General features: G+C 37.6%; 1 protein-coding gene across 4 annotated transcripts in view; it reads right to left on the reverse strand.

Moving 5' to 3' along the window:
• The window catches only part of LOC132552977 (triple functional domain protein-like), a 125691-nt gene that overhangs the window by 71910 nt on the left and 27211 nt on the right, over nt 1-26570 (reverse strand). Inside the window, exon 1 of one of the 4 annotated variants that reach the window (XM_060217182.1) lies at nt 18098-18165. The exons of 2 other annotated variants lie outside the window; for them this stretch is intronic. Coding sequence is in view for 1 of the 2 variants with exons in the window: in XM_060217180.1 (XP_060073163.1) it covers nt 6042-6119 (78 nt within the window). In the remaining variant the exon portion in view is untranslated. Of the gene's footprint in view, nt 1-6041; nt 6123-18097; nt 18166-26570 lie in introns of those variants that run through there. One more of the 4 variants, XM_060217180.1, reaches the window with a different exon arrangement.

Raw genomic sequence — 26570 nt, forward strand, 5'->3', positions numbered from 1 at the left:
ATGAGAATTGGTTTTATGGTAAAAAAAAAGTTAAATCTTTGTTTTTTTAGCAATTTTTAGGGAGAAAATCAAACTTTGTATTGTGATAAAATGTTAAAAACAGTTTAAGCCAGTAATTTCTCTGTAACAAACATAATCTTATCAACTAACCACAAAGCTCCGGTTATGTCTGATCTCACTCCATTTTCCATTTCATACAAGATTTCTGAAACAAGTATTTTTCATTTACCAAACTTGTGGTGATGTAAATTGAAAAATTTATCACAGAACTTAAATACTTTAGCAAGCAATAGTGACAACATTTAATTAGATTGATAAAAATCTAAACTGGTATTAATCTCAATACATGATCTGTTCTTTGTGACATCATCATGAATATAATGTTACAAAGTTATGGTGTGACAACTGAAACAACGGGAACCTTCAGCCAATCATAGCTCTGCTACATACTATTACATAAGTGGCCACAACAAAATTTATGTACTGGGTGTTATTAAAAGTTCAAGTTTTCAAACTTTACAAGCCCTATACTTCTTACAAGGTATTTATATGATAAATTTCATTCCATATTCACCACTACCTTTTTTTCTTTAAACAAGTTTCACCAAGAATGAGCTGAGCTACAAAAGCCCAAAGTATTGTAATGATGTAATACTCAGTGGGTTTTATAAATTCATACTGGTTCATGCCCAGGAAGGCCAATAAATCAACTCAGAATAAAAGGGGGGAGTGGTAAACAATGTGTTTGTTAAGGATGATGGGGTAAATAAACAAATAGGTAAACAAATAAATAAACAAACATATAACAGAACTAAGCAAGTCCCTGTTTCATTATAGGATCTTTAGATCTGAAGCAGATTGTACAACTTTGTTAACAAGCTGTTAATCTCTCTGAAGTAGGGACCTAGTGTATAGCATATTTACCTCAAGTATAACAACATTCTTGGTCAAGTTGTGGTCAAGCTGGACCAATCATTGTAAATAACTTTCCTTATGGTACACCACATTAAAGCCCTATTACCAGGACTTTGCCTTAATCACAGGTAAATATAATCTCACCTGTAAAACTAATTGTTAATTGTCTAGTTAGCTTGGTTGGACAATCAATATACTTAGTTGTGTAGCAATGAAACAAGGATCTAAGGATGTCCTAGAGGGATGTACCTGTGAAGGATGGAGGAGGGATAAAGGGAGACCTGTGAAGGATGGGGGAGGGATGTACAAAGACCTGTGAAGGATGGGGGAGGGTTGTACTGGGACCTGTGAAGGATGGGGGAGGGATGTACAGAGACCTGTGAAGGATGGGGGAGGGATGTACAGAGACCTTTGAAGGATGGGGGAGGGATAAAGGGAGACCTGTGAAGGATGGGGGAGGGATGTACTGGGACCTGTGAAGGATGGGGGAGGGATGTACTGGGACCTGTGAAGGATGGGGGGAGGGATGTACAGGGACCAGTGAAGGATGGGGGAGGGATGTACTGGGACCTGTGAAGGATGGGGGAGGGATGAAGGAAGACCTGTGAAGGATGGGGTGAGGGATGTACAGAGACCTGTGAAGGATGGGGGAGGGATGTACTGGGACCTGTGAAGGATGGGGTGAGGGATGTACTGGGACCTGTGAAGGATGGGGGAGGGATGTACAGGGACCAGTGAAGGATGGGGGAGGGATGTACTGGGACCTGTGAAGGATGGGGGAGGGATGAAGGAAGACCTGTGAAGGATTAGGTGAGGGATGTACAGGGACCAGTGAAGGATGAGGTGAGGGATGAAGGGAGACCTGTGAAGGATGGGGTGAGGGATGTAATGGGACCTGTGAAGGATGGGGGAGGGATGTACTGGGACCTGTGAAGGATGGGGGAGGGATGAAGGAAGACCTGTGAAGGATTGGGTGAGGGATGTACAGGGACCAGTGAAGGATGAGGTGAGGGATGAAGGGAGACCTGTGAAGGATGGGGTGAGGGATGTAATGGGACCTGTGAAGGATGGGGGAGGGATGTACTGGGACCTGTGAAGGATGGGGGAGGGATGTACTGGGACCTGTGAAGGATGGGGTGAGGGATGTACTGGGACCTGTGAAGGATGGGGGAGGGATGTACAGGGACCAGTGAAGGATGGGGGAGGGATGTACTGGGACCTGTGAAGGATGGGGGAGGGATGAAGGGAGACCTCTGAAGGATGGGGGAAGGGATGTACAGGGACCAGTGAAGGATGGGGGAGGGATGTACTGGGACCTGTGAAGGATGGGGGAGGGATGAAGGGAGACCTGTGAAGGATGGAGTGAGGGATGTACTGGGACCTTTGAAGGATGGGGGAGGGATGTACAGGGACCTGTGAAGGATGGGGGAGGGATAAAGGGAGACCTGTGAAGGATGGGGGAGGGATGTACAGGGACCTGTGAAGGATGGGGGAGGGATGTACAGAGACCTGTGAAGGATGGGGGAGGGATGTACTGGGACCTGTGAAGGATGGGGGAGGGATGTACAGAGACCTGTGAAGGATGGGGTGAGGGATGTACCAGATAAGATGTTGATGACCTGTTAGTGAAGGTGTGAGGGATGCTGTGGAATGAGGGATGTTTCAGGGAAGAAGTAGAGAGATGGGGAGAGAAATGTTCCAGTGAAGTGAAAGGAAACAAGGAGTACACGATGATAGTGTACTAGGAAGATGTCAGGCAGATACAGTGCGATATTAACTTGAGTTAGTGGACTGTGATGGCAGGCCGAGATACAGGGCGATATTAACTAGAGTTAGTGGACTGTGATGGCAGGCAGAGATACAGGGCGATATTAACTAGAGTTAGTGGGCTGTGATGGCAGGCTGAGATACAGGGCGATATTAACTAGAGTTAGTGGACTGTGATGGCAGGCTGAGATACAGGGCGATATTAACTAGAGTTAGTGGACTGTGATGGCAGGTTGAGATACAATAATCAAAGCTGGCAGTCTGTGATGGAGAACACACTAGCCAAACACAGACTGTCACAGTAAATATTCTCACCGAATCAATAGTCAAACAGAAACCTCCATGTCTTACTAAAGGACCTGTCCTCAGAGACCAACAATTTTAGAACCTGTCTTTAGAGTCACCCCCTTCTATCTGTAGTGGAACCTGCCTTAAGAGACCATGCCTTCTGTCTGTAGTAAGATACCATCCATTCTATTTATAGCAGATGTCTGGACAAAACCATCCCAGAAAATTATAACTTCAGAGACCAGCACTGTCGATTCTAGAACTTGTCTCTCAGGAAAGTCCTTAATTCTACATGTAGAAATTATGACTTGAAGCAAATTACAGATGTTCTGATGATGTAAAGTGATGATAGAACTAAAATACAATTATCAATTTATACATCGGATAAAAATGATTTATGACAGATATCAGCATTACATGTTCCAGCTTCTGTTCCATCACTTACCTGCCCTGTGACAGTCTACACTGCCAACAAATAAGCCTCTCGGAAGCCCACAATATAAATCATTGATTGCGTGTTGTTCAATACCTTGACTGTGTGTAAAGATTGAGCCTGGTACGTAATCTGTTTGCCTATTACTCTTCATCCTATTTCTTTAGGTTTCCAATACAGACAATTATTAGGTCATGTCATGGGAAGTACTTCTAGTTCAATAAAATAAGACATGATTTTGGGAAAGTTAAGTTAAGAAACACTGAGAAATTAAGGAAGTTGGCTGAATGAGGAAGCTGGAGGGAGACAGTGAGGTTAAGAAACACTGAGAGATTAAGGAAGTTGGCTGAATAAGGAAGCTGGAGGGAGACTGTGAGGTTAAGAAACACTGAGAGATTAAGGAAGTTGACTGAGTGAGGAAGCTGGAGGGAGACATTGAGGTTAAGAAACACTGGGAGATCAAGGAAGTTGGCTGAATAAGGAAGCTGGAGGGAGACATTGAGGTTAAGAAACACTGAGAGATTAAGGAAGTTGGCTGAATAAGGAAGCTGGAGGGAGACATTGAGGTTAAGAAACACTGGGAGATTAAAGAAGTTGGCTGAGTGAGGAAGCTGGAGGGAGACAGTGAGGTTAAGAAACACTGGGAGATTAAAGAAGTTGGCTGAGTGAAGAAGCTGGAAGGGAGACAGTGAGGTTAAGAAACACTGAGAGATTAAAGAAGTTGGCTGAGTGAGGAAGCTGGATGGGAGACAGTGAGGTTAAGAAACACTGAGAGATTAAAGAAGTTGGCTGAGTGAGGAAGCTGGATGGAAGTGGCTGAGTGAGGAAGCTGGATGGAAGACTGAGGTTAAGAAACACTGGGAGATTAAAGAAGTTGGCTGAGTGAGGAAGCTGGATGGAAGTGGCTGAGTGAGGAAGCTGGATGGAAGACAGTGAGGTTAAGAAACACTGGGAGATTAAAGAAGTTTGCTGAGTGAGGAAGCTGGATGGAAGACAGTGAGATTAAGAAACACGGGGAGATTAAAGAAGTTGGCTGAGTGAGGAAGCTGGATGGGAGACAGTGAGGTTAAGAAACACTGAGAGATTAAAGAAGTTGGCTGAGTGAGGAAGCTGGATGGAAGACAGTGAGGTTAAGAAACACTGAGAGATTAAGGAAGTTGGCTGAGTGAGGAAGCTGGATGGGAGACTGTGAGGTTAGGAAACACTGAGAAATTAAGGAAGTTGGCTGAATGAGGAAGCTGAATGAGGAAGCTGGATGGGAGACTGCGAGGTAAGGAAACACTGAGAGATTAAGGAAGTTGGCTGAGTGAGGAAGCTGGATGGGAGACTGTGAGGTTAAGAAACACTGAGAAAGGTGTCAGGGATATTATAAGGGACAACAACAGTTGATAGAGAAATGTGTAATTGTGTACACAATTGTAAACAAATACATCAATCTTCAGTGATCTGTGTCCCGATCAGTTTCTAACAGTGACAAACTACAAACACACTCAGTACTCTGACCTTTCCTGTCTTAATTCTTCATATGTATGTCCAGTACTCTGACCTTTCCTGTCTTAATTCTTCATATGTATGTCCATTATTCTGACCTTTCCTGTTTTCATTCTTTACATGTCTGTCCATTACTCTGACCTTTCCTGTCTTCACTCTTTGTATGTCTGTCCAGTACTCTGACCTTTCCTGTTTTCATTCTTTGTATTTCTGTCCAGTACTCTGACCTTCACTGTCTTCATTCTTTGTATGTCTGTCCAGTACTCTGACCTTTCCTGACTTCATTCTTTATATGTCTGTCCAGTACTCTGACCTTTCCTGTTTTCATTCTTTGTATGTCTGTCCAGTACTCTGACCTTTCCTGTCTTCATTCTTTATATGTCTGTCCAGTACTCTGACCTTTCCTGTCTTCATTCTTTGTATGTCTGTCTGGTACTCTGACCCTACCATTTTATCAACCAAATGTCCCTATTTTCAATTCTCTTGTGAGACCCTACCATATCATCAACCCTAATTCCTAATTTCAATTCTGTAGAGACACCCTACACTCTACTCCAAGCTCTGTTCACCTCCACCACACCCTGTAGAAATGAGTTTTTAGGGTTCATTCTCAGCCCTACCAGCCCTACATAGCTGAAGATCTGCCCACCCCCTCCAAGTTCCAGGCAGATTATACATCAGTCCCGACAATCAGGCTCACAATAATCTCCACTTGCTAACTACTTGACACAACAACTTCCTTCTTTTCCATCAATTCTTACAATGTTGGAAATATGTCTCGGATTGAAATAAAATATGAAATATTTCCTGCATTATCATAATATGTTTGTCTTTTACCAACCTTTAGACTGGTAGTGCAATGCTTCTTTGATCTCTGTACATATGCGACCTGTGGACTCTGTTTCAATGTACCCATGACTATATCAACAAATTCTCAAAGACATTCACTCAGAAACAAAATCATCCCTGACAAGGACAGTTATTGGAAAACAAAATTACCCAAATTGTGCAAATAAATTGACCAAGAATCACAGATTTTTTCCCATATGACAGCAGACAGCAACGTCTTCAACCTCCTGTACACAGACTGGCAAAGATTGCAACACCACTTGGTGTCTATGCATGAATAATAAAATCCTCCACTCACCTGCAAGTCCCCCGGGGGTGGGGCAGGGGATGACCCCGGATTACGTGACCCCTGGGGGGAAGACATGGTCTCCCCCATAGTGGAGAGGTTAATCCTTAGAATCAGTCACCTCCGATGCTACAGCTCTCAGTGTACAGTATACACACCATGTAATGGGCTGTGCTCTCAAACACAGACCAGCCACAAATTAAAGTCTGTTCCACAAATCTCATAGCTCACACATAACACACTGGCTGCTGCAGAAGCTGGCTAATACTGTTAAAGTCTGTTTCGGAAATGATGAAAATATTATTGACTGCAATTATAACCTGCCTTTATAAGATAGTTTGATGAAGAAGGCCTGAAGACAAACACCTTTCCAAAAATCTTATCTTCTGTATATCACACTTTATATTTTAACATCACTAAGGATTGCCAGCCACACATTACACAGGACAAGAATTATTGATATGTGAAGAGGTCGTTACAGCAACCAACACTAGTAACTGACATCATTGATTAGAATGTTAATCAAAATTGTTCAACAAAGGAAAATTATGACAGTTACTGAGCCATCATAATCAGATCAATAGAGCTGATATTTCATTGACATCACAGTCTTCAGTTACACTGTGTTAAGCCATGAACTAAGTCCAATCATTAGGTCAAATAGACTTTAAAGGAAGTCCAAAGCAAAATGAAGATAAATTTTAACAGAATAAATTCAAAAGCAGATAGTTACAGGGAATAGATACTTGTGATCAAAACTGAAAGATACTTTATCAGTCAAACGGATTTAAAAGCCATCAGACTAAATGCTATCTGACAAAATGTTATCTGACTAAATGAATGCTATCTGACTAAATGCTATATGACTAAATGCTATCTGACTAAATGCTATATGACTAAATGCTATCTGACTAAATGCCAACAGACTAAATCCTATCTGACTAAATGCCATCAGACTAAATCCTATCCTACTAAATGCTATCTGACTAAATGTTATCAGACTAAATGCCATCAGACTAAATGCTATCTGACTAAATGTTATCTGCCTAATGCTATCTGACTAAATGCAATCAGACTAAATGCTATCTTACTTAATGTTATCTGACTTCATGCTATCTGACTAAATGTAATCAGACTAAATGCTATCTGATTAAATGCTATTTGACTAAATGTTATCTGACTAAATGCTATCTGACTTAATGCTATCTGACTTAATGCTTTCTACAGATTTTAGTTTGAGGGAATCTAGGAGGTGGAAACAGAAATTGTATAATTTCTTACAGTAGACAGCTATAACAAGGTGAATCTATCTCTCCATGTGAGAGTTAATTTGCAGTAGCAGATCTCCTAGGTATTCTAAATGTATACATATTTTGGACCTGTTCTGTGTCGAAATGTACAGTTTTTTTTTCACCTGTGACAGCTCGCTGAGGAAAAAGTGAGGTACAGTACACTTAATTATAGCGAATCATAGTGGTAGCTATGTTGTTTTCTCTAAAGTGTTGGGATAATAATGCTGGTATTTTGATCTTCCATCAATATATTTCTCTGCTGCATTTTTTTATTTACCATATAGGTATTTCTATGTCAGATATACAGTAAGATCCCATTTATTTACAGACAGTAAATTCTAGATATAAGTTGTAATATCTGTTAAAATACAATAAACCCTTAAGGTTTTTTCCCAATTTCTTTAAAAAATTTACAAGAAATATTTGTAGTTAGTGTCCCACAACAGTGTCTAGTACAAGTTTTAGCGTTGGGTTTATCATCTCTTGCACAGTCAGGGTCATTTTGAGGTCAGATCTTTGCAGTAGCTGGTTGCTATCTCAATGAACAACATACAAGAAGCACATCCATGCCATTTAGTGCAATTTGGGGTAAAGTACACCACCATAGAAGAACACATTAGTCCATTTCTCTGCTTTCAAAGGAACATTATCAAGTGTTCAGCTGAATTCTCTGAATCAATTTACTTTAGTGCAATCAAATTTTAGAACAAATAAGCATAATGATATATCTGCACCTAATTCTCCGTAATTCTTGTACAGACAACACAAAGGAAGTGCTTTATCTGTAGTGTAATAATATTTAAGTTTTTTATCTTTAGTGTAATCATATTTAAGCGTTTTTATCTTTAGTGTAATCATATCTAAGTGTTTTAGCTTTAGTGTAATCATATTTAAGTGTTTCATCTGTAGTGTAATCATATCTAAGTGTTTTATCTGTAGTGTAATCATATTTAAGCATTTTATCTTTAGTGTAATCATATCTAAGTGCTTTATCTGTAGTGTAATCATATCTAAGTGCTTTATCTGTAGTGTAATCATATCTAAGTGTTTTATCTTTAGTGTAATCATATCTAAGTGTTTTATCTTTAGTGTAATCATATCTAAGTGTTTTATCTTTAGTGTAATCATATTTAAGTGCTTTATCTGTAGTGTAATCATATTTAAGCGTTTTTATCTTTAGTGTAATCATATTTAAGCGTTTTTATCTTTAGTGTAATCATATTTAAGCGTTTTTATCTTTAGTGTAATCATATTTAAGCGTTTTTATCTTTAGTGTAATCATATCTAAGTGTTTTAGCTTTAGTGTAATCATATCTAAGTGTTTTATCTTTAGTGTAATCATATTTAAGTGTTTTATCTTTAGTGTAATCATATCTAATTGTTTTATCTTTAGTGTAATCATATTTAAGTGTTTTATCTTTAGTGTAATCATATCTAAGTGTTTTATCTTTAGTGTAATCATATTTAAGCGTTTTTATCTTTAGTGTAATCATATTTAAGCCTTTTATCTTTAGTGTAATCATATTTAAGAGTTTTTATCTTTAGTGTAAACATATTTAAGTGTTTTCATCTTTAGTGTAATCATATCTAAGTGTTTTATCTTTAGTGTAATCATATTGAAGTGTTTTATCTGTAGTGTAATCATATTGAAGTGTTTTAGCTTTAGTGTAATCATATTTAAGTGTTTTAGCTTTAGTGTAATCATATTTTAGCGTTTTATTTTAGTGTGATCATATCAAAGTGTTTTATCTTTAGTGTAATCATATTTAAGTGTTTTATCTTTAGTGTAATCATATTTAAGCGTTTTCATCTTTAGTGTAATCATATTTAAGTGTTTTATCTGTAGTGTAATCATATCTAAGTGTTTTATCTGTAATGTAATCATATTGAAGTGTTTTATCTGTAGTGTAATCATATTTAAGCGTTTTCATCTTTAGTGTAATCATATTGAAGTGTTTTATCTGTAGTGTAATCATATTGAAGTGTTTTAGCTGTAGTGTAATCATATTTAAGCGTTTTCATCTTTAGTGTAATCATATTTAAGTGCTTTATCTGTAGTGTAATCATATTTAAGTGTTTCATCTGTAGTGTAATCATATCTAAGTGTTTTATCTTTAGTGTAATCATATCTAAGTGTTTTATCTTTAGTGTAATCATATTTAAGTGTTGTAAGCAAAGATATGTAGGTCTGGGACTGTCCAACTGTATACACATACAGGAAGAAGGATGGTTTCCAATATATTTTTAACATTTTTAATCAAATGTGTAATGTAAATGAGATCATAACTTTTATGTCCAATGTTCTGAATAAGAATATGGTTTGGATACCAATGAATGACTTTGTTACGCAACATTTGTATGTAAAACAACAGGTTTATCCCCTAGACAAGAAACAGTATATACAGAATGATAAATGGAGTCAGTGTGCATGGTAACACGAACTGTAGGTGAAGAAATATGTTTTCTCTTGTTTCCTGGCACAATCACAATGTCTTCAGATGGGGGCCTGGCAATTATACATAGCTTAATGTTAAATGAAGTCTACAACTCCTGTCTACTACCCCCTCCCCCTCCCAGTTCTCTTCCTGACTCTGTCTCTACAACTCCTATCTACTACCCCTTCCCCCTCCCATCCCCTATTCTCTTCCTGACTCTGTCTCTACAACTCCTATCTACTACCCCTTCCCCCTCCCAATTCTCTTCCTGACTCTGTCTCTACAACTCCTATCTACTACCCCCTCCCCCTCCCATCCCCAATTCTCTTCCTGACTCTGTCTCTACAACTCCTATCTACTACCCCCTCCCCCTCCCATTCCCAATTCTCTTCCTGACACTGTCTCTACAACTCCAATCTACTACCCCCTCCCATCCCCAATTCTCTTCCTGACTCTGTCTCTACAACTCCTATCTACTACCCCCTCCCCCTCCCATCCCCAATTCTCTTCCTGACACTGTCTCTACAACTCCTATCTACTACCCCCTCCCCCTCCCATCCCCAATTCTCTTCCTGACTCTGTCTCTACAACTCCTATCTACCCCCCTCCCCCCCCATCCTCCTTTCTCTTCCTGTCCCTGTCTACATCCCCAACCCACCCACCCCCAACCATTCCCAACCTTTTCTCTTCCTGTCCCTGTGTATAACTCCTGTCTACTGCACCCATCCCACCCTTTTCTCTTCCTGTCCCTGTCTATTGATTACCCCCCCCACCCCAACTATCCTACCCTTTTCTCTTCCATTCCCTGTCTTCTTCCCCCCTCCCAATCTTTTCTCTTCCTATCCCTGTCTACAACTCCTGTCTTCTGCCCCCATCCCACCCTTTTCTCTTCCTGTTCCTGTCTATTAATTACCCCACCCCCCCACCCCAACCATCCTCCCCTTTTCTCTTCCAGTCCCTGTCTTCTTCTCCCCCCCTCCCAACCTTTTCTCTTCCTATCCCTGTCTACAACTCCTGTCTACTGCCCCCATCCCACCCCTTTCCCTTCCTATCCCTGTCTACAACTCCTATCAATTCCCCCCCCCCCCCTCTCCCCCCCCCACCCCTTTCCCTTCCTATCCCTGTCTACAACTCCTATCAATTCCCCCCCTCTTCCCCCCACCCTTTTCCCTTCCTATCCCTGTCTAAAACTCCTATCAATTCCCCCCCTCTCCTGCCCCCCCCCACCATTCTCCCATCCCTTCCTCTTCCTATCCCTGTCTAAAACTCCTATCAATTCCCCCCTCTCCCCCCCCCCCCCACCACTCTCCCATCCCTTCCTCTTCCTATCCCTGTCTACAACTGTCTACTGCCCCCTCTCCCCCCCCCCCCACCACTCTCCCATCCCTTCCTCTTCCTATCCCTGTCTAAAACTCCTATCAATTCCCCCCCTCTCCCCCCCACCACTCTCCCATCCCTTCCTCTTCCTATCCCTGTCTAAAACTCACATCAATTCCCCCCCTCTCTCTCCCCCCCCCCACCACTCTCCCATCCCTTCCTCTTCCTATTCCTGCCTACTGACCCCCTACTGCTATACAAGTCCCCAAACTCCCACCAACCAACATTTGCCTGAAAGATGCTACCCTATCCCCCTTTAAAAAAACCCCAAATCTTCAGATGATTTAAGCATGTATCTCATTACCTTGACTACCACCTTTGTACCTTAATTCTTACATTCCCCCCACTCCCTTGACCTTTATACCTTGACTTTTGTCTTCTGACCTGGCAGACACAATGATTGTTATTTATTGCTAACATGGCTATTCTGTTTATGTATAAGATTTCATTCGATATTCTGAGTTCAACAAAAGGATTAGAAACACATCCAAATTACTACACCTTTAGCCTTCAAATCAACTATCTTTTTTGGAAATACTGAAAAATATATTCTTACTTATGTCAGGGTATCAAACATTTTCTTAATCTTTTTCATTTTTTTAACCAAAGCAGAAGAAATAGGTAAATATTTATATAGAAAAAATACATTTGACAGTTTTTTCAAATTCTTATTTGCTATAAATTTTCAGAGATTTTTTTATCGTTCTTTTGTTAAGTGAGGGAAAATATCTCCTAACGTTGCAAGGAGTATTGACTTTTTATCAGGCATGGAATTAGCTTGTATAATGATCAGTGAGTTATCATCTTTCTGACTGGCTCTGAAGCAACAGGAAGCAGTGGGAGTCGTGTTTATGTTTACTTCTATTATGTTTACCCCTGAAGTATGATAGAAGATATATCACAGTGGTGTTATTGATACATAAATGAGATTTTTGTTTACACAGATAAGTTATTGATAGAAAAACCAGGTTTTTGTTTACATATCACTTTAGAGAAAATAAACATACAGACTTAATTAACACAAAAGGCTAATTAAAAATAAACAAAAAAGATAGCACAATCTCCCATATTGAACCCAGAGAGTATGTTACACCTTCTGTATACAAACAGATACAATTACAAAACAAAAGAAAATTTACCAGTACTCCTACTGTACGATGTTTCAGCTAATTCCATTCCCATTTCATACTGGACCAGCTTTTTGTTTTATCAAGTACAATGAATACAATTTTGATTTTTTTTTTTGTTTTTTTCAAATTTCCAAATGGACAAAACAAATACACCTTTGTATACTGGACAATTTTTACAAAGTATATTCTCTTTTTCATAGTCAATAGACCATGTCTGGTAATCAACCCATCCATGTATATTGTTGTTTTGTAAATCAAAAACATAAACAAATGATGGTTTCTATCATTAGTCTGTCAACTGACATTGAACAGGAAGTGATGTTTTGACCCCTGAATTATTGGCATGTAGTAAGTCTATCCACTCACTTCAAACAGGAAGTGATGTTTTGACCCCTCAATTATTGGTCTGTAGTAAGTCTTTCCACTCACTTCAAACAGGAAGTGATGTTTTGACCCCTCAATTATTGGCCTGTAGTAAGTCTTTCCACTCACTTCAAACAGGAAGTGATGTTTTGACCCCTCAATTATTGGCCTGTGGTTAGTCTATCCACTCACTTCAAACAGGAAGTGATGTTTTGACCCCTCAATTATTGGCCTGTGGTTAGTCTATCCACTCACTTCAAACAGGAAGTGATGTTTTGACCCCTGGGCTTATTGTCTTGTATTTAGCCCACCAACTTCCTTTGAAAAGAATGTATTGTATTGACCCCTGGACTATTTTAGCCTGTAATAAGCCCACCCACTGACATGTACAGGGAGTAATGACTGACCTCTGGGCTTAATTATTGCAGAATAAATATATAACTTATTTGTTTTGAAACTGATTGCCAATTCTGACCAAAGAAATATAAAACAAATCCAGAGCAACTTTAACAAATTTTTTTCCTCAAGGACACAACAACTATGACAGCACAAGATGATCTATAATTGCCAGTAACTGAAATAAACATTAAAATATACTATAAAGTTCAAGAAATAAAAAAAATATATATATATTCATTTGGTTTCTTTGAAGAGTTATGTCCCTTCGTTAGAACCCATGCTGTGTACTTTTTAAAGATACATTGACCAATAATTAATAAATGGTAAAGTGTAACTCTCTAGTAAAGAAGGTAGATATACTAAGTAAGTACAGACGCATTAAATAGCATTCTGATCAAAAGTTACGGTACTGTAATTCTGTGCAAGATTGCAGACAAATTGAATTTAGGTTCTGTTAACAATCTACGATTTTTGCAGTAATGACGTCACACTGGCAATTTCTACGCTATATCATTACTTATTTGGATAGGTCTGAATAGAGTTTGTATTGTTTATGATGAGGCAATGTAAAGCATATGTAGACTCAAACATTACAGCTGTCCAAATTCTTTTGTTTGGTGTAGAAACTTTGGGCAAATTTCACTGAAAAAAATTCATTGAAATTCATCTTTTTAGATGATGTATGCTTACAAAAAATATTGTTTTAAGGGAGGTAACTCTAAAATCAATCTCTGTGTGTAAGGTCTTAAACATCAAAATTTCCCTTCGATCTGAAAAGATACCTTAAATAGTAACCCATCCACTTCTTCCAGACCCTCTCAGTCATCCATACCTACCTCCCCTCCAAATTATCCCCTTTCAGTCCCTCTCAAATACCCATACCTACGTCCCCTCCAAATTATCCCCTTTCAGTCCCTCTCAAATACCCATACCTGCCTCCCCTCAAAATTGTCCCCTTCCAGCCCCTCTCAAACACATATACCTGCCTCCCATCTAAATTGTCCCCTTCCAGTAAGTCTGATTGAACATGTTTTAATTTGAACATAAGAGGTGTCTTAATGTCTTCATTTAATATTTAAGGTGAGCTGAAAAGCATGCAGGACAACTTTACCACTTTACTGTTAGAACCAGCTGATATGATTAAATGTATGTACACATCAAACAATATGATTACCAATTAAGTTATTTATAGGAATTCCTGGGTTGGTTCCCTGCCATTTTAGTGGTAGAACCTACTGGGATGGTTGGGGGAACAAGCACTATTGTCCAAAACTGGTGTTTGTAATCTTACACACCTGACCATTATTCTGTAAATTAAATGAAATATTAGAAAAATATCAAGTCTATATCAGAAAATGTTTCAAGACCTGCATGAACAGGTTATCATGTGGCTAAAATTAATCTTAGGCAATTTTTTCTATGGAAAAATATAATTTAGATAAATGTGAGTAATAGGTATTCAAGCAGGTTCCTGAGAGGAACCATGAGAAAGGCAGACAGATCCAACAACTTGATAGATAAGGAGGCACTCTGACTGACAACATCCTATCAGCAGTCTAAATACTTATCCTGAAGCATCTAATGGTAACACAGTACTTTTGGTATACCCAGTGTAGCTAGGGTATCTACAGGGATCTCCTTGTAACAGTACACAGTGTGTACCCAGCGTAGCTAGGGTATCTACAGGGATCTCCTTGTAACAGTACATAGTGTGTACCCAGTGTAGCTAGGGTTTCTACAGGGATCTCCTTGTAACAGTACATAGTGTGTACCCAGTGTAGCTAGGGTATCTACAGGGATCTCCTTGTAACAGTACACAGTGTGTACCCAGTGTAGCTAGGGTATCTACAGAGATCTTGTAACAGTACACAGTGTGTAACCAGTGTAGCTAGGGTATCTACAGGGATCTCCTTGTAACAGTACACAGTGTGTACCCAGTGTAGCTAGGGTATCTACAGGGATCTCCTTGTAACAATACACAGTGTGTACCCAGTGTAGCTAGGGTATCTACAGGGATCTCCTTGTAACAGTACACAGTGTGTACCCAGTTTAGCTAAGGTATCTACAGGGATCTCCTTGTAACAGTACAGTGTGTACCCAGTGTAGCTAGGGTATCTACAGGGATCTCCTTGTAACAGTACACAGTGTGTACCCAGTGTAGCTAGGGTATCTACAGGGATCTCCTTGTAACAGTACACAGTGTGTACCCAGTGTAGCTAGGGTATCTACAGGGATCTCCTTGTAACAGTACACAGTGTGTACCCAGTGTAGCTAGGGTATCTACAGGGATCTCCTTGTAACAGTACACAGTGTGTACCCAGTTTAGCTAAGGTATCTACAGGGATCTCCTTGTAACAGTACAGTGTGTACCCAGTGTAGCTAGGGTATCTACAGGGATCTCCTTGTAACAGTACACAGTGTGTACCCAGTGTAGCTAGGGTATCTACAGGGATCTCCTTGTAACAGTACACAGTGTGTACCCAGTGTAGCTAGGGTATCTACAGGGATCTCCTTGTAACAGTACACAGTGTGTACCCAGTGTAGCTAGGGTATCTACAGGGATCTCCTTGTAACAGTACACAGTGTGTACCCAGTGTAGCTAGGGTATCTACAGGGATCTCCTTGTAACAGTACACAGTGTGTACCCAGTGTAGCTAGGGTATCTACAGGGATCTCCTTGTAACAGTACACAGTGTGTACCCAGTGTAGCTAGGGTATCTACAGGGATCTCCTTGTAACAGTACACAGTGTGTACCCAGTGTAGCTAAGGTATCTACAGGGATCTCCTTGTAACAGTACACAGTGTGTACCCAGTGTAGCTAGGGTATCTACAGGGATCTCCTTGTAACAGTACACAGTGTGTACCCAGTGTAGCTAGGGTATCTACAGGGATCTCCTTGTAACAGTACACAGTGTGTACCCAGTGTAGCTAGGGTATCTACAGGGATCTCCTTGTAACAGTACACAGTGTGTTTTTTTAGTGGGAGCCTACCTTATTTTCAATGTATGCTGATGTACTTGGATTTTTTTTATTATTCCTTAAGTTTGCATCTAGTCACTTTATTGAATAGTAATGTTCAAACAAGCAGCATTTAATCAGTATTTTGTTATACACGGCCTACGGAGCAACATTTTGGAGACAATATTATTTTTCACTCTGGAAAAATGACAAATGCTGTATAAATTAGGTCTGTTTATACAACTGAAACAGCTGTTACTCAGGAAGTCGATCATCACAACAACCATACACTCAAAGTTTTACAATTATTATTGATCAAAATAGCATTACTCATCCTGTATAAAGCCTGCTTGTACACAGTGACTGTATCGGTATGATGGATGCCAACTGTCAAAGTATCACACTGTGACATTGGAAAAAAAGAAAACCAAACAGGTGATATGTGATCCAAGCCTGATATACAAATTTCAGAAAAAATGAAATTAAACCAAACAGGAATTGGAGTGATAGGAATTTCAGACAGGGTGATGTGAACTTCAGACAGGGTGATGTGAATTTCAGACAGCTAGGCGAAAGTACTTTCAGATCATTGATGATCTCTCAAATCCTTTGGTAAATCTAATGCCAATTTTAACAAATAAAAAAAAAATCCTTTTTCAATACTCCTTGTCAGGATCATACAAACCTGACTCAGCTATACCTATCAAATGTTATCATTATGACATATGGCATATGATTATTGCTATAATGAAAAGCTTGTTTTAAACATTATCAGATAAATTTAGATAAAACCCAGATAGGGATTTATCAATCAAGCATTGTGTAGTTTTGCTGGAGCAGTCAATTGTCCATGTCCTATAACTGACATCTATATGTATAGCATTTACGCAATATATAAATACCACACAGTTCAGTAAACCACTTCAGTCGCTGGCAATAAATACTGACATGTACAGCTAGTGGTAAAAGGAGGTAGTGACTGGCACATCTATCTGAAGCTATTGGGGAATCCTTAAAAGTTTATCAGTCTACACTACAAAGGAGTGACTAACTAAATCCCTCAAAGTTTATCAGTCTACACTACAAAGGAGTGACTAACTAAATCCCTCAAAGTTTATCAGTCAACACTACAAAGGAGTGACTAACTAAATCCCTTAAAGTTTATCAGTCAACACTACAAAGGAGTGACTAACTAAATCCCTCAAAGTTTATCAGTCAACACTACAAAGGAGTGACTAACTAAATCCCTCAAAGTTTATCAGTCAACACTACAAAGGAGTGACTAACTAAATCCCTCAAAGTTTATCAGTCTACACTACAAAGGATTGACTAACTAAATCCCTCAAAGTTTATCAGTCTACACTACAAAGGAGTGACTAACTAAATCCCTCAAAGTTTATCAGTCAACACTACAAAAGGAGTTATAAGGTGGGGGTGGGGTGGGGGGGGGTGTGTTGGGGTGATTGTAGAAAGTTCAAATGGTAAACATGATAAATAGTAAGTGTGTAAAGCATAGTGTTTCTGTGTAATCCCTACACTGTGGAGCAACAGTGCTATGTGACTAGGAAAGAACATGTTGATTCTGACAGCTTTAACAGATAACCCAATATAATGGCTTGTTAACATCTGAAAAAACACCCGAGAAATGACCCAGTTAATGCTATACTAACTAAGCTGACTTTCTGTGGGAGTGTGCTTGATGATGAAGGAGGAGGTAGGGATGAAGGTCAGTCTAGGGATTTTCTATATATACAGAAACACAAAACCATCATTATAGGTTATCAACAGATGTTATTATTTAAATCTAGACAAAAAGGCTGCTAAAACAGGCAGTTCAACCACAATAGCCAGCAGAAAAGGCCTCTCTAGAGGTATATACAAGTATCCATTAATGTTTACAGTAACAACCCCCTCCCCCTACAATGATGTCACCATACACATTTTTTTCCCCATGTCCTTCTCCTTCCAATTTTCCTTTGTTCTTCTTTTCTTTCCCTCCACAATATCTATCCCTTCCTCAGCAGGTCTCCATACAATCATATTTGAAATCCACATTTTGAAACTAAAATGAACTGAAGCAATGAATAGAAATAAGCATTTATAAAATATCTACCTTGTGTCGTTTTTTCCTCAGCGAGTATGGCCGTGTATTGCTATCGTCGCAGTGATCTTCCGCATCTCGTCCCATACAAGAACACAGCTTGATGAGCGAAATCTTTCGCTTGACTTTCTTGTGGTGACCCATTCGTAATTCCATATCATGACAATTTGACATTTAGTTTCTGTGGAATTTGTTCAAAATAGGTTAAATGTGAAATGGAAAAATACACTTGTTTGTACTTAATTAATCGGTGGATGCCAGAATGTAGATAATCACATTCATACCTAAATGACACTTGATAACAGAGGTCAGCTTTATCACTCCAATGTAAATTTTGTCAAATTGTCTAAACTCCAAACTATATCTTATCTTTTACATTGAGAAACAGTACGTCCTCACATTGATAATCCAGCACACATTGTCTACCATACTTTAAAACGTGGAGAAAATCTTGATGGTTTCTGTACACAGGAGAATAAAACTTATCATTTCTGTTGTAATGGTTGATAACACCTGACACCATCAATTTTTGCAAATTTTTCACCAAAATTGAATATATTTCACTTCATCAACACCACATATTTACATGATTTTTTCTGTAAATGGCATTTGCGTTTCATAGCCCTCTTCGCCTGGATAGATTTTCCTACATCATACACAAAAAGTGTCCTGCTGATAAGAAAAACCTTATCATGCTCGTTAGGTCCTGAACTTCCTTTATATTTTGTGAGTACTGTATCTGGAGATATATTCTATTTCAAGTGGTTGGCGTCTCAATAGCAACACGACTAATGCCTCACAGAAATATTCAAGTTTCTTAAATAGTCTTAACAATAATACTCATGTGGTTCTACAGCCTTCAAATCAAATCTCCTCAAGTATCACAGGTCAGAGGTCAGATAACTAACACTCTGGGTCACAGGTTATGCTAGTAGTAGTCTGGGGCAAGATAAAACGCTGTACTGATCTAGACTTGGGCTGTCACAATGACAGACATTAATATCTACAGCGCTCCTGTTTGTAACTCAGAGTTAAGCCTGACATGAAAATCCGACCAATTTTCCAGTGGGATATCAAACCTAAGGCTACATATTTTCCTGTCAGCAGAATCCCTTCTGAATGTAAAGCTTCCTGAATATTTTCATGATTATAACATCACCAGATCTGAACCTCACTTTACACCAGGATACTAAAACAAGTTATCTCAGGATTCTGACAAACGAATTCACTTCTTTAATATCTGGAAATGTATCATTTCTAAATGTCCATAATTCTGATATAATTTGATGATCAAGGATTTGACCATTTGTAAACATTTGCTAAAACTTCAATTTGAACCCCTCGTAATTTTAAGTGCTCCCTCGAACACCCTAAAAAATAACTCTTATATCTATAATATTCTAATTGAACTCCTGAGAATTGAATGTTGATTTCAAGGACTGAAATCCTGAGAGTTGTTTGTGGATTTAACTGTTAACGAATCCTGAGAGTTGATTGACGATTTGACTGTGAACAAATCCTGAGAGTTGAATGAGGAATTGGCAGGACAAGTATCCTCAGAGGTTGATGCGAGTTTGAAAGGGCTGGAGCCTGAGAGTTGAATGTGGATTTGACAATGAAATAATCCTGAGAGTTGAATGTTGTTTTTACAGGACTGGAGTCCTGAGAGTTGAATGCTGATTTCACAGGGCTGTAGTCCTGAGAGGTGAATGTGGATCTGATGGTGAAAGAATCTTGAGAGTTGAATGGGGATCTGACCAGCTTGTTTTCCTCAGATGTTGATGTAGAATTGACAGGGCTAGAGTCTGAGAGTTAAATGTGGTTTAGATAGGATCAATATCCTCAAAAGTTGATGTGGATTGACAGAGCTGGAATCCTGCAAGTAGCAAGTTCTGGACCAGATATGGACTGACACGGCTGGAATCCTGCAAGTAGCAAGTTCTGGACCTGATGTGGATGAAAAGAGTTTCTACATTTTTAACCCCAAAAAGTGCTACATTTTGTATTATAATTTTCACAATGAATTTACAGTAAAATTCAAGATGTATTATATGAACACAGTTAAGACAGGTTTTTTATCTATCAGATTACCAGCGCTATCTCACATCATTTGTGATAAAGAGTTATCTCCCTTAATGATACATTCTGTATTTAAATAGTAATCTCCTATTCTTGGTATATACAAACTCCTAGCTTTTCGTAAATGATCCTTAAAATATGCCTTAGAGTTATTTCCCTTTAGAATATATGCTGCCAACTAAATGAGTAGAAAGTTACCTGCAGAAATATAGACATGTTTAGAAGTGTTTTATAGTCCTGATATACAAGTACTTAGGAAAGCATAACCAATCATTAAGGACGTCCTGGTGAGTGATGAGGACACCAGATTTTGTGTATTTATACTACATATAATAAGATAAGATGTCCCATTATAAATACTGACAACAATACCTACTGACCCTAATGACACAGCATAATCAACACAATAGCCCCACATATAGATAACAAACACAGTAATGACCCTGATATCAAACTCTTGGGTGAATGTGATTATACAATATGGGCTTGAATCTAAAATGCTCGGTTAACTAAATTTAATATATCTAATGACCATAACCATCAATATGATTTTTCAAATCCCAGAGATTTCAATCAAACTTGAAGATTTAAGCCTGATCCTACCGTGGTATAGGCCCATGTTCTAAATCTTGTATGAAACATTTGTAATAACTCTACTGTGACATCAAAGTGACATCATTTCATTGTATTAGTGGTGATCAAGGCAAAATCAATCAAGGGATGTTTTTGCTAATTTTTCTGATGGTTACAGATGCTGTGATAAATAGAATCTTAGACTCCTGTCGATGTCAACACTGGGTATATCAAACTCATCTACTGATTCACAGCAGTAGATACAAGATGCAGAAGATATCTGACAGAGATGTATGAAGATACATGATACATGACACACGATTTTGGGAATGCTTATTTTTGCTCTAAAAGACAGCCACCACCTCCTACAACTAAATAAATAATGTGAAAACAATGTGTACTTTTTTCTAGTACATAACATACCGGTTTACACATTTTAAAAGAATTTGATAATTTGTCTTCTGTTTTTGAACTAAGCTATAAGCAAACAAATCCTGGTCGTAGCACCAAAAAAGTCGCCGGCATGGCAGAGTTGTATAGAAATGTGATATTTTTTTCTTTTGAAAAAGACATGTGGATAATACCTAGAGAATTCAGGTGCTGAGAAGAAGACACACTTTCCACAGAATCAATACAATGGTAATCAAACCTAACATGCACTTCTCTCAAATTGCATTTTAGATAATTTAACAGGCCCAAAAGGACATAGTTAGAGAACTATTTATATTGACTAGCCATCTAGTGGTCTTTTCATTACATCAACAATTTTATCTCCATTCTGAAAAGAGTTCTCTCCAATATAACGTAAGTGCGCTGTCTGTCAATGTTAAGCTTACATAGAAACAAGATCAATACAATCAATCAAATATTCCCGGTTATTAATGTCTTGTATAACTCTGTAAATACCAATGTCTTGTATAACTCTGTAAATACCAATGTCTTGTATAACTCTGTAAATACCAATGTCTTGTATGACTCTGTAAATACCAATGTCTTGTATGACTCTGTAAATACCAATGTCTTGTATGACTCTGTAAATACCAATGTCTTGTATGACTCTGTAAATACCAATGTCTTGTATAACTCTGTAAATACCAATGTCTTGTATGACTCTGTAAATACCAATGTCTTGTATAACTCTGTAAATACCAATGTCTTGTATGACTCTGTAAATACCAATGTCTTGTATAACTCTGTAAATACCAATGTCTTGTATAACTCTGTAAATACCAATGTCTTGTATAACTCTGTAAATACCAATGTCTTGTATAACTCTGTAAATACCAATGTCTTGTATGACTCTGTAAATACCAATGTCTTGTATGACTCTGTAAATACCAATGTCTTGTATGACTCTGTAAATACCAATGTCTTGTATGACTCTGTAAATACCAATGTCTTGTATGACTCTGTAAATACCAATGTCTTGTATAACTCTGTAAATACCAATGTCTTGTATAACTCTGTAAATACCAATGTCTTGTATAACTCTGTAAATACCAATGTCTTGTATGACTCTGTAAATACCAATGTCTTGTATAACTCTGTAAATACCAATGTCTTGTATAACTCTGTAAATACCAATGTCTTGTATAACTCTGTAAATACCAATGTCTTGTATAACTCTGTAAATACCAATGTCTTGTATAACTCTGTAAATACCAATGTCTTGTATAACTCTGTAAATACCAATGTCTTGTATGACTCTGTAAATACCAATGTCTTGTATAACTCTGTAAATACCAATGTCTTGTATAACTCTGTAAATACCAATGTCTTGTATAACTCTGTAAATACCAATGTCTTGTATAACTCTGTAAATACCAATGTCTTGTATAACTCTGTAAATACCAATGTCTTGTATAACTCTGTAAATACCAATGTCTTGTATGACTCTGTAAATACCAATGTCTTGTATAACTCTGTAAATACCAATGTCTTGTATAACTCTGTAAATACCAATGTCTTGTATAACTCTGTAAATACCAATGTTTTATACAGAAGTTTGTTCTATGGCAGGTATAATTCCCTACCCCTACCCCTACCCCTCCAAGGTATAACTCACCTACCCTTCCAAGGTAAAACTCACCTACCCTTCCAAGGTATAACTCACCTACCCTTCCAAGGTATAACTCACCTACCCCTCCAAGGTATAACTCACCTACCCCTACGCCTCCAACATATATCTTTTCCCATCCCAACCCCTACAAGGTATGTCTCCCCCATCCCTTGCCACCCGAGTTTAGATTGGAGATACAGATTATATAGGGTAGTATAAAGCCTGATCTTGTAGATAAGTGATATATTATTATAAAGAAAATATCCATATCAGAAATACTTGGCTACACGAATTCCCTTTATATTTTCACAAAGCATAACCATAATTTCATCAAATCAACTATATCCTGTTATACTCTATAACGTCACAATTTAACAACTTACTCAGATTATCAAAAAGCACCTTGTTTTTATTTTTGTTTACTTGTTTTGATTCATGTTTATAAAGCAATTCATTAAGTATTTTCTGAATAGTTTTAAATACCCAGCTCCTTTTTTATCTACTTAAATATTCATTTCATGTTTGTTGTATTGTCTTTTAATTCCCAAACATCTTTTATTAATTCAAAATATGAAATGTTTACACAGTTATCATAATGTAAATCTGTAAAAAATAAAATAATTATTGTTTTTTTTTTTAATCTAGACCTGTGTAACATAATTTTTATGATTTGATGACTCACTACCAGGAATAATGAACAATATATTCCAATCCGAACAAAAATCATTTTATATCATGTTTCTAATAGGTCCTTTTTCTTACCCTACACTCCAGTACCCTGTCTCTAACGTGTCCTTTTTCTTACCCTACACTCCAGTACCCTGTCTCTAACGTGTCCTTTTTCTTACCCTACACTCCAGGACCCTGTCTCTAACGTGTCCTTTTTCTTACCCTACACTCCAGTACCCTGTCTCTAACGTGTCCTTTTTCTTACCCTACACTCCAGTACCCTGCCTCTAACATGTAAACAAACTCAACAACCACACAAACAGATCTAGATATATCAACACTATTTAGAACATTTTGTTCATCTAACTTATTATGACGATAACATCCCCTTTCCAACAACAAAATCTATTTTGATATTTACGAAACGCAAAACATCTTTTCAATCGGAAGCACATGATGTCTTAAAATAATGAAAGCACTTAGCCCTAAACACTGGGGAAATTATGATGATATTTTTTTTTTTATAGATTTTGGTTTTAAATATGTGTTTTTCATTAGCATATGATGTAGACATGTGTTGTAGCCAATCAACCTAGACTGTGTAGTCAGTCTATCAGCTATTCGCAGTAGATCTCTCAGTATTATCACCATATCTATGTACATACTCACTTCATTAAATAAACAACCCACTTCAAATCAATTTCAAATCTTCTCAAAATGATCATTTCAAAGTCGATACATTTACACTAGGCTAAAAAAAAGCCATTAATTGAAACAACTGTCTGCAAATACCTAAAACAAACCTGATATTGTAAAACCTGTCTTAACTGGAAACAGTAAAAGCCTTATATAATATACAAACATCGGAATATACTTTCCAGCCATTTTTCTTTTAGAACAGGAATTTAAAAAAAAATTATTTCTTCATTATTTCAGCCATAAAATATCAGTAAAACTGCTTCATCATACATAATTTAAAAATCCCATTTACCCGTCAGAAAAAGTAATTTTAAGAAATTAGTTTTTCTCGTCTATAAAGGTTCATTTCCGAAGCTTAAAAACCTTGGAAAATGTGCAAAATACAGATTTTTTGTTATTGAAAGGTATGAAACTATTTTTGCTGTCGATTAATTACATAAGTATGGTTATATAACAAATGTTGACTCCTAAAAGTGTTTACCTTGATAAATAAAGAGCTGTGGAAATCTTGGGAGAAATCTTGAGGTTGTTGAATTTTTCTGAACAGTTATCCTCTGGCTGCAGACATCTTTAAAACACTTTATATTGTAGATTTTTTCCCCCCAGTCAACCAATGTAGTTCTTGAGTAAAACAAACCATAGGACACCTCTACTGTAATATATTGTTAAATTTCTCCAGGCCACACAATAACAGTGAAAAACTGTTCCATCATCAATATATTCGCTTTCCCCTACATTATTCTCTGCACGAGTATATATCAGTACACATTTTCCTGTAATTTATTCTCTCCAAAGAACAAAAACTTTTCCGACTCACTCCGTCAGAGATTCCTTCACGTGGCCAACTCTTCCTTAATGTCTGGCTTGGTATAAACTTCAAACAGTTCCCTTGTAGGAGCTATCAAATTTGCCCAGTCAGTTTCTAGTTACTGTGTTAACTATATTCCCTAGTTTCCTGCCTCCTTACACACATCTTTCCCATTGCTCCAGTTGGAAATGTTCATAAACACAGTTACTTGGTAAACGGAATACTGGTTAACTGTAACTTTTCTATGGATTTTCACATGATATTTTCATTCTATCATCAAAACTAGGACAGATAAATATTGACAATCACTAATTGACAAACATTTCTTCGAGAACTGTGTCCTTAGTTATACTCTGATGAAGTTTACAGCAAATGGAGAAATATCGATGAACAGGAGAGAATATTGACACATACTCTTCACGAAAATTCTTTGTGATTATCCACAAAACTTTTTTGGAGAATTCTACACATTAAAAAAAAACTGGCAAAAAAAATGTCCACTTTTAATTCCTTTTTATTCACCTCAGAATTTTGTCCGGAAAACAAATCACACATGTCCTTTATCCATCATTCATGTACGTTACGTCTTTTTTCAGAGAGGAAATTCAGCATAGAAGACACACATCAATTCTACAGAGTGTCACTGTATGAGTCGATCATAATCACAAACCACACTATTTTACGATCAGGAAAGCATCAACATAGAAGTCATTCATAGATAACGCCAACTGGAGGAATCTTGTGTGAGTATTTCAGCTTTGTCGTTGACTGACATGCCACCTTGTGACAGATTTCTCCGTCGTTTTCACGGCAGTAAACTCTAAGTGTCAGTCTCCTGTCCTTACCTAATCAATACCAGTGATCAATCACAGTATTTACCTGTACAACCAGAAGACCAGCACACCTGTTGGTGACTTGCCTACCTACACCTGAAGGTATATATACCTGGGATAAAGACAGGTTATCCATACACTACCATGTACATCAGACCTAAAATTCAGAGCCAAACCAAACCTATTTACTACAGGAAATAATTTCATAACAAGAATCAAATTCATCTTAATCCTACTATTTACTTGAATGTTTTTATAAAAAAGAAATATCAAAAAATTTCAAAAATATTGACCAGGTATGAACATAACTGGATATTTTCTGAATTAAGTTGTCCGTATAATACTAAGTAAATTATAAAGAGCGTTAACTACAATTGGTCACGCTACTTTTTGTAACGGGACACAAAGGACATGTTTTATAGTGTTGGAGTTCTAACAAGGAGCTAGTGTAACACCGTAACGCCCAGACTCTAGCTGGTCACATTACAATGTAGCATTTACAACATCATTTAATTTTTTAAATACAAATATATTTTTCTAAATGAGATTCAGACCAAACAAACCAAGGTTGTTTTCATTCTAAAGCATTTTAAGGTATAAAGTCCTTGATTTGTTTTATTTACTTTGCATTTGAACATGTAGAGAGTTTTAATGGGAGAAGAAACATGAACAATTATCAGAGGCATTGGAAAATCTGTAGTACATTTATATGACAAAATCTTCAGGTTAAAAAATGAATTGCATGAAATATTCAACACACAGCTA

Source organism: Ylistrum balloti, unplaced genomic scaffold, assembly GCF_031769215.1.
Source record: "Ylistrum balloti isolate Yb309-2 unplaced genomic scaffold, AGI_CSIRO_Ybal_v1 Utg370290, whole genome shotgun sequence".
Classification (NCBI taxonomy): Eukaryota; Metazoa; Mollusca; class Bivalvia; order Pectinida; family Pectinidae; genus Ylistrum; species Ylistrum balloti.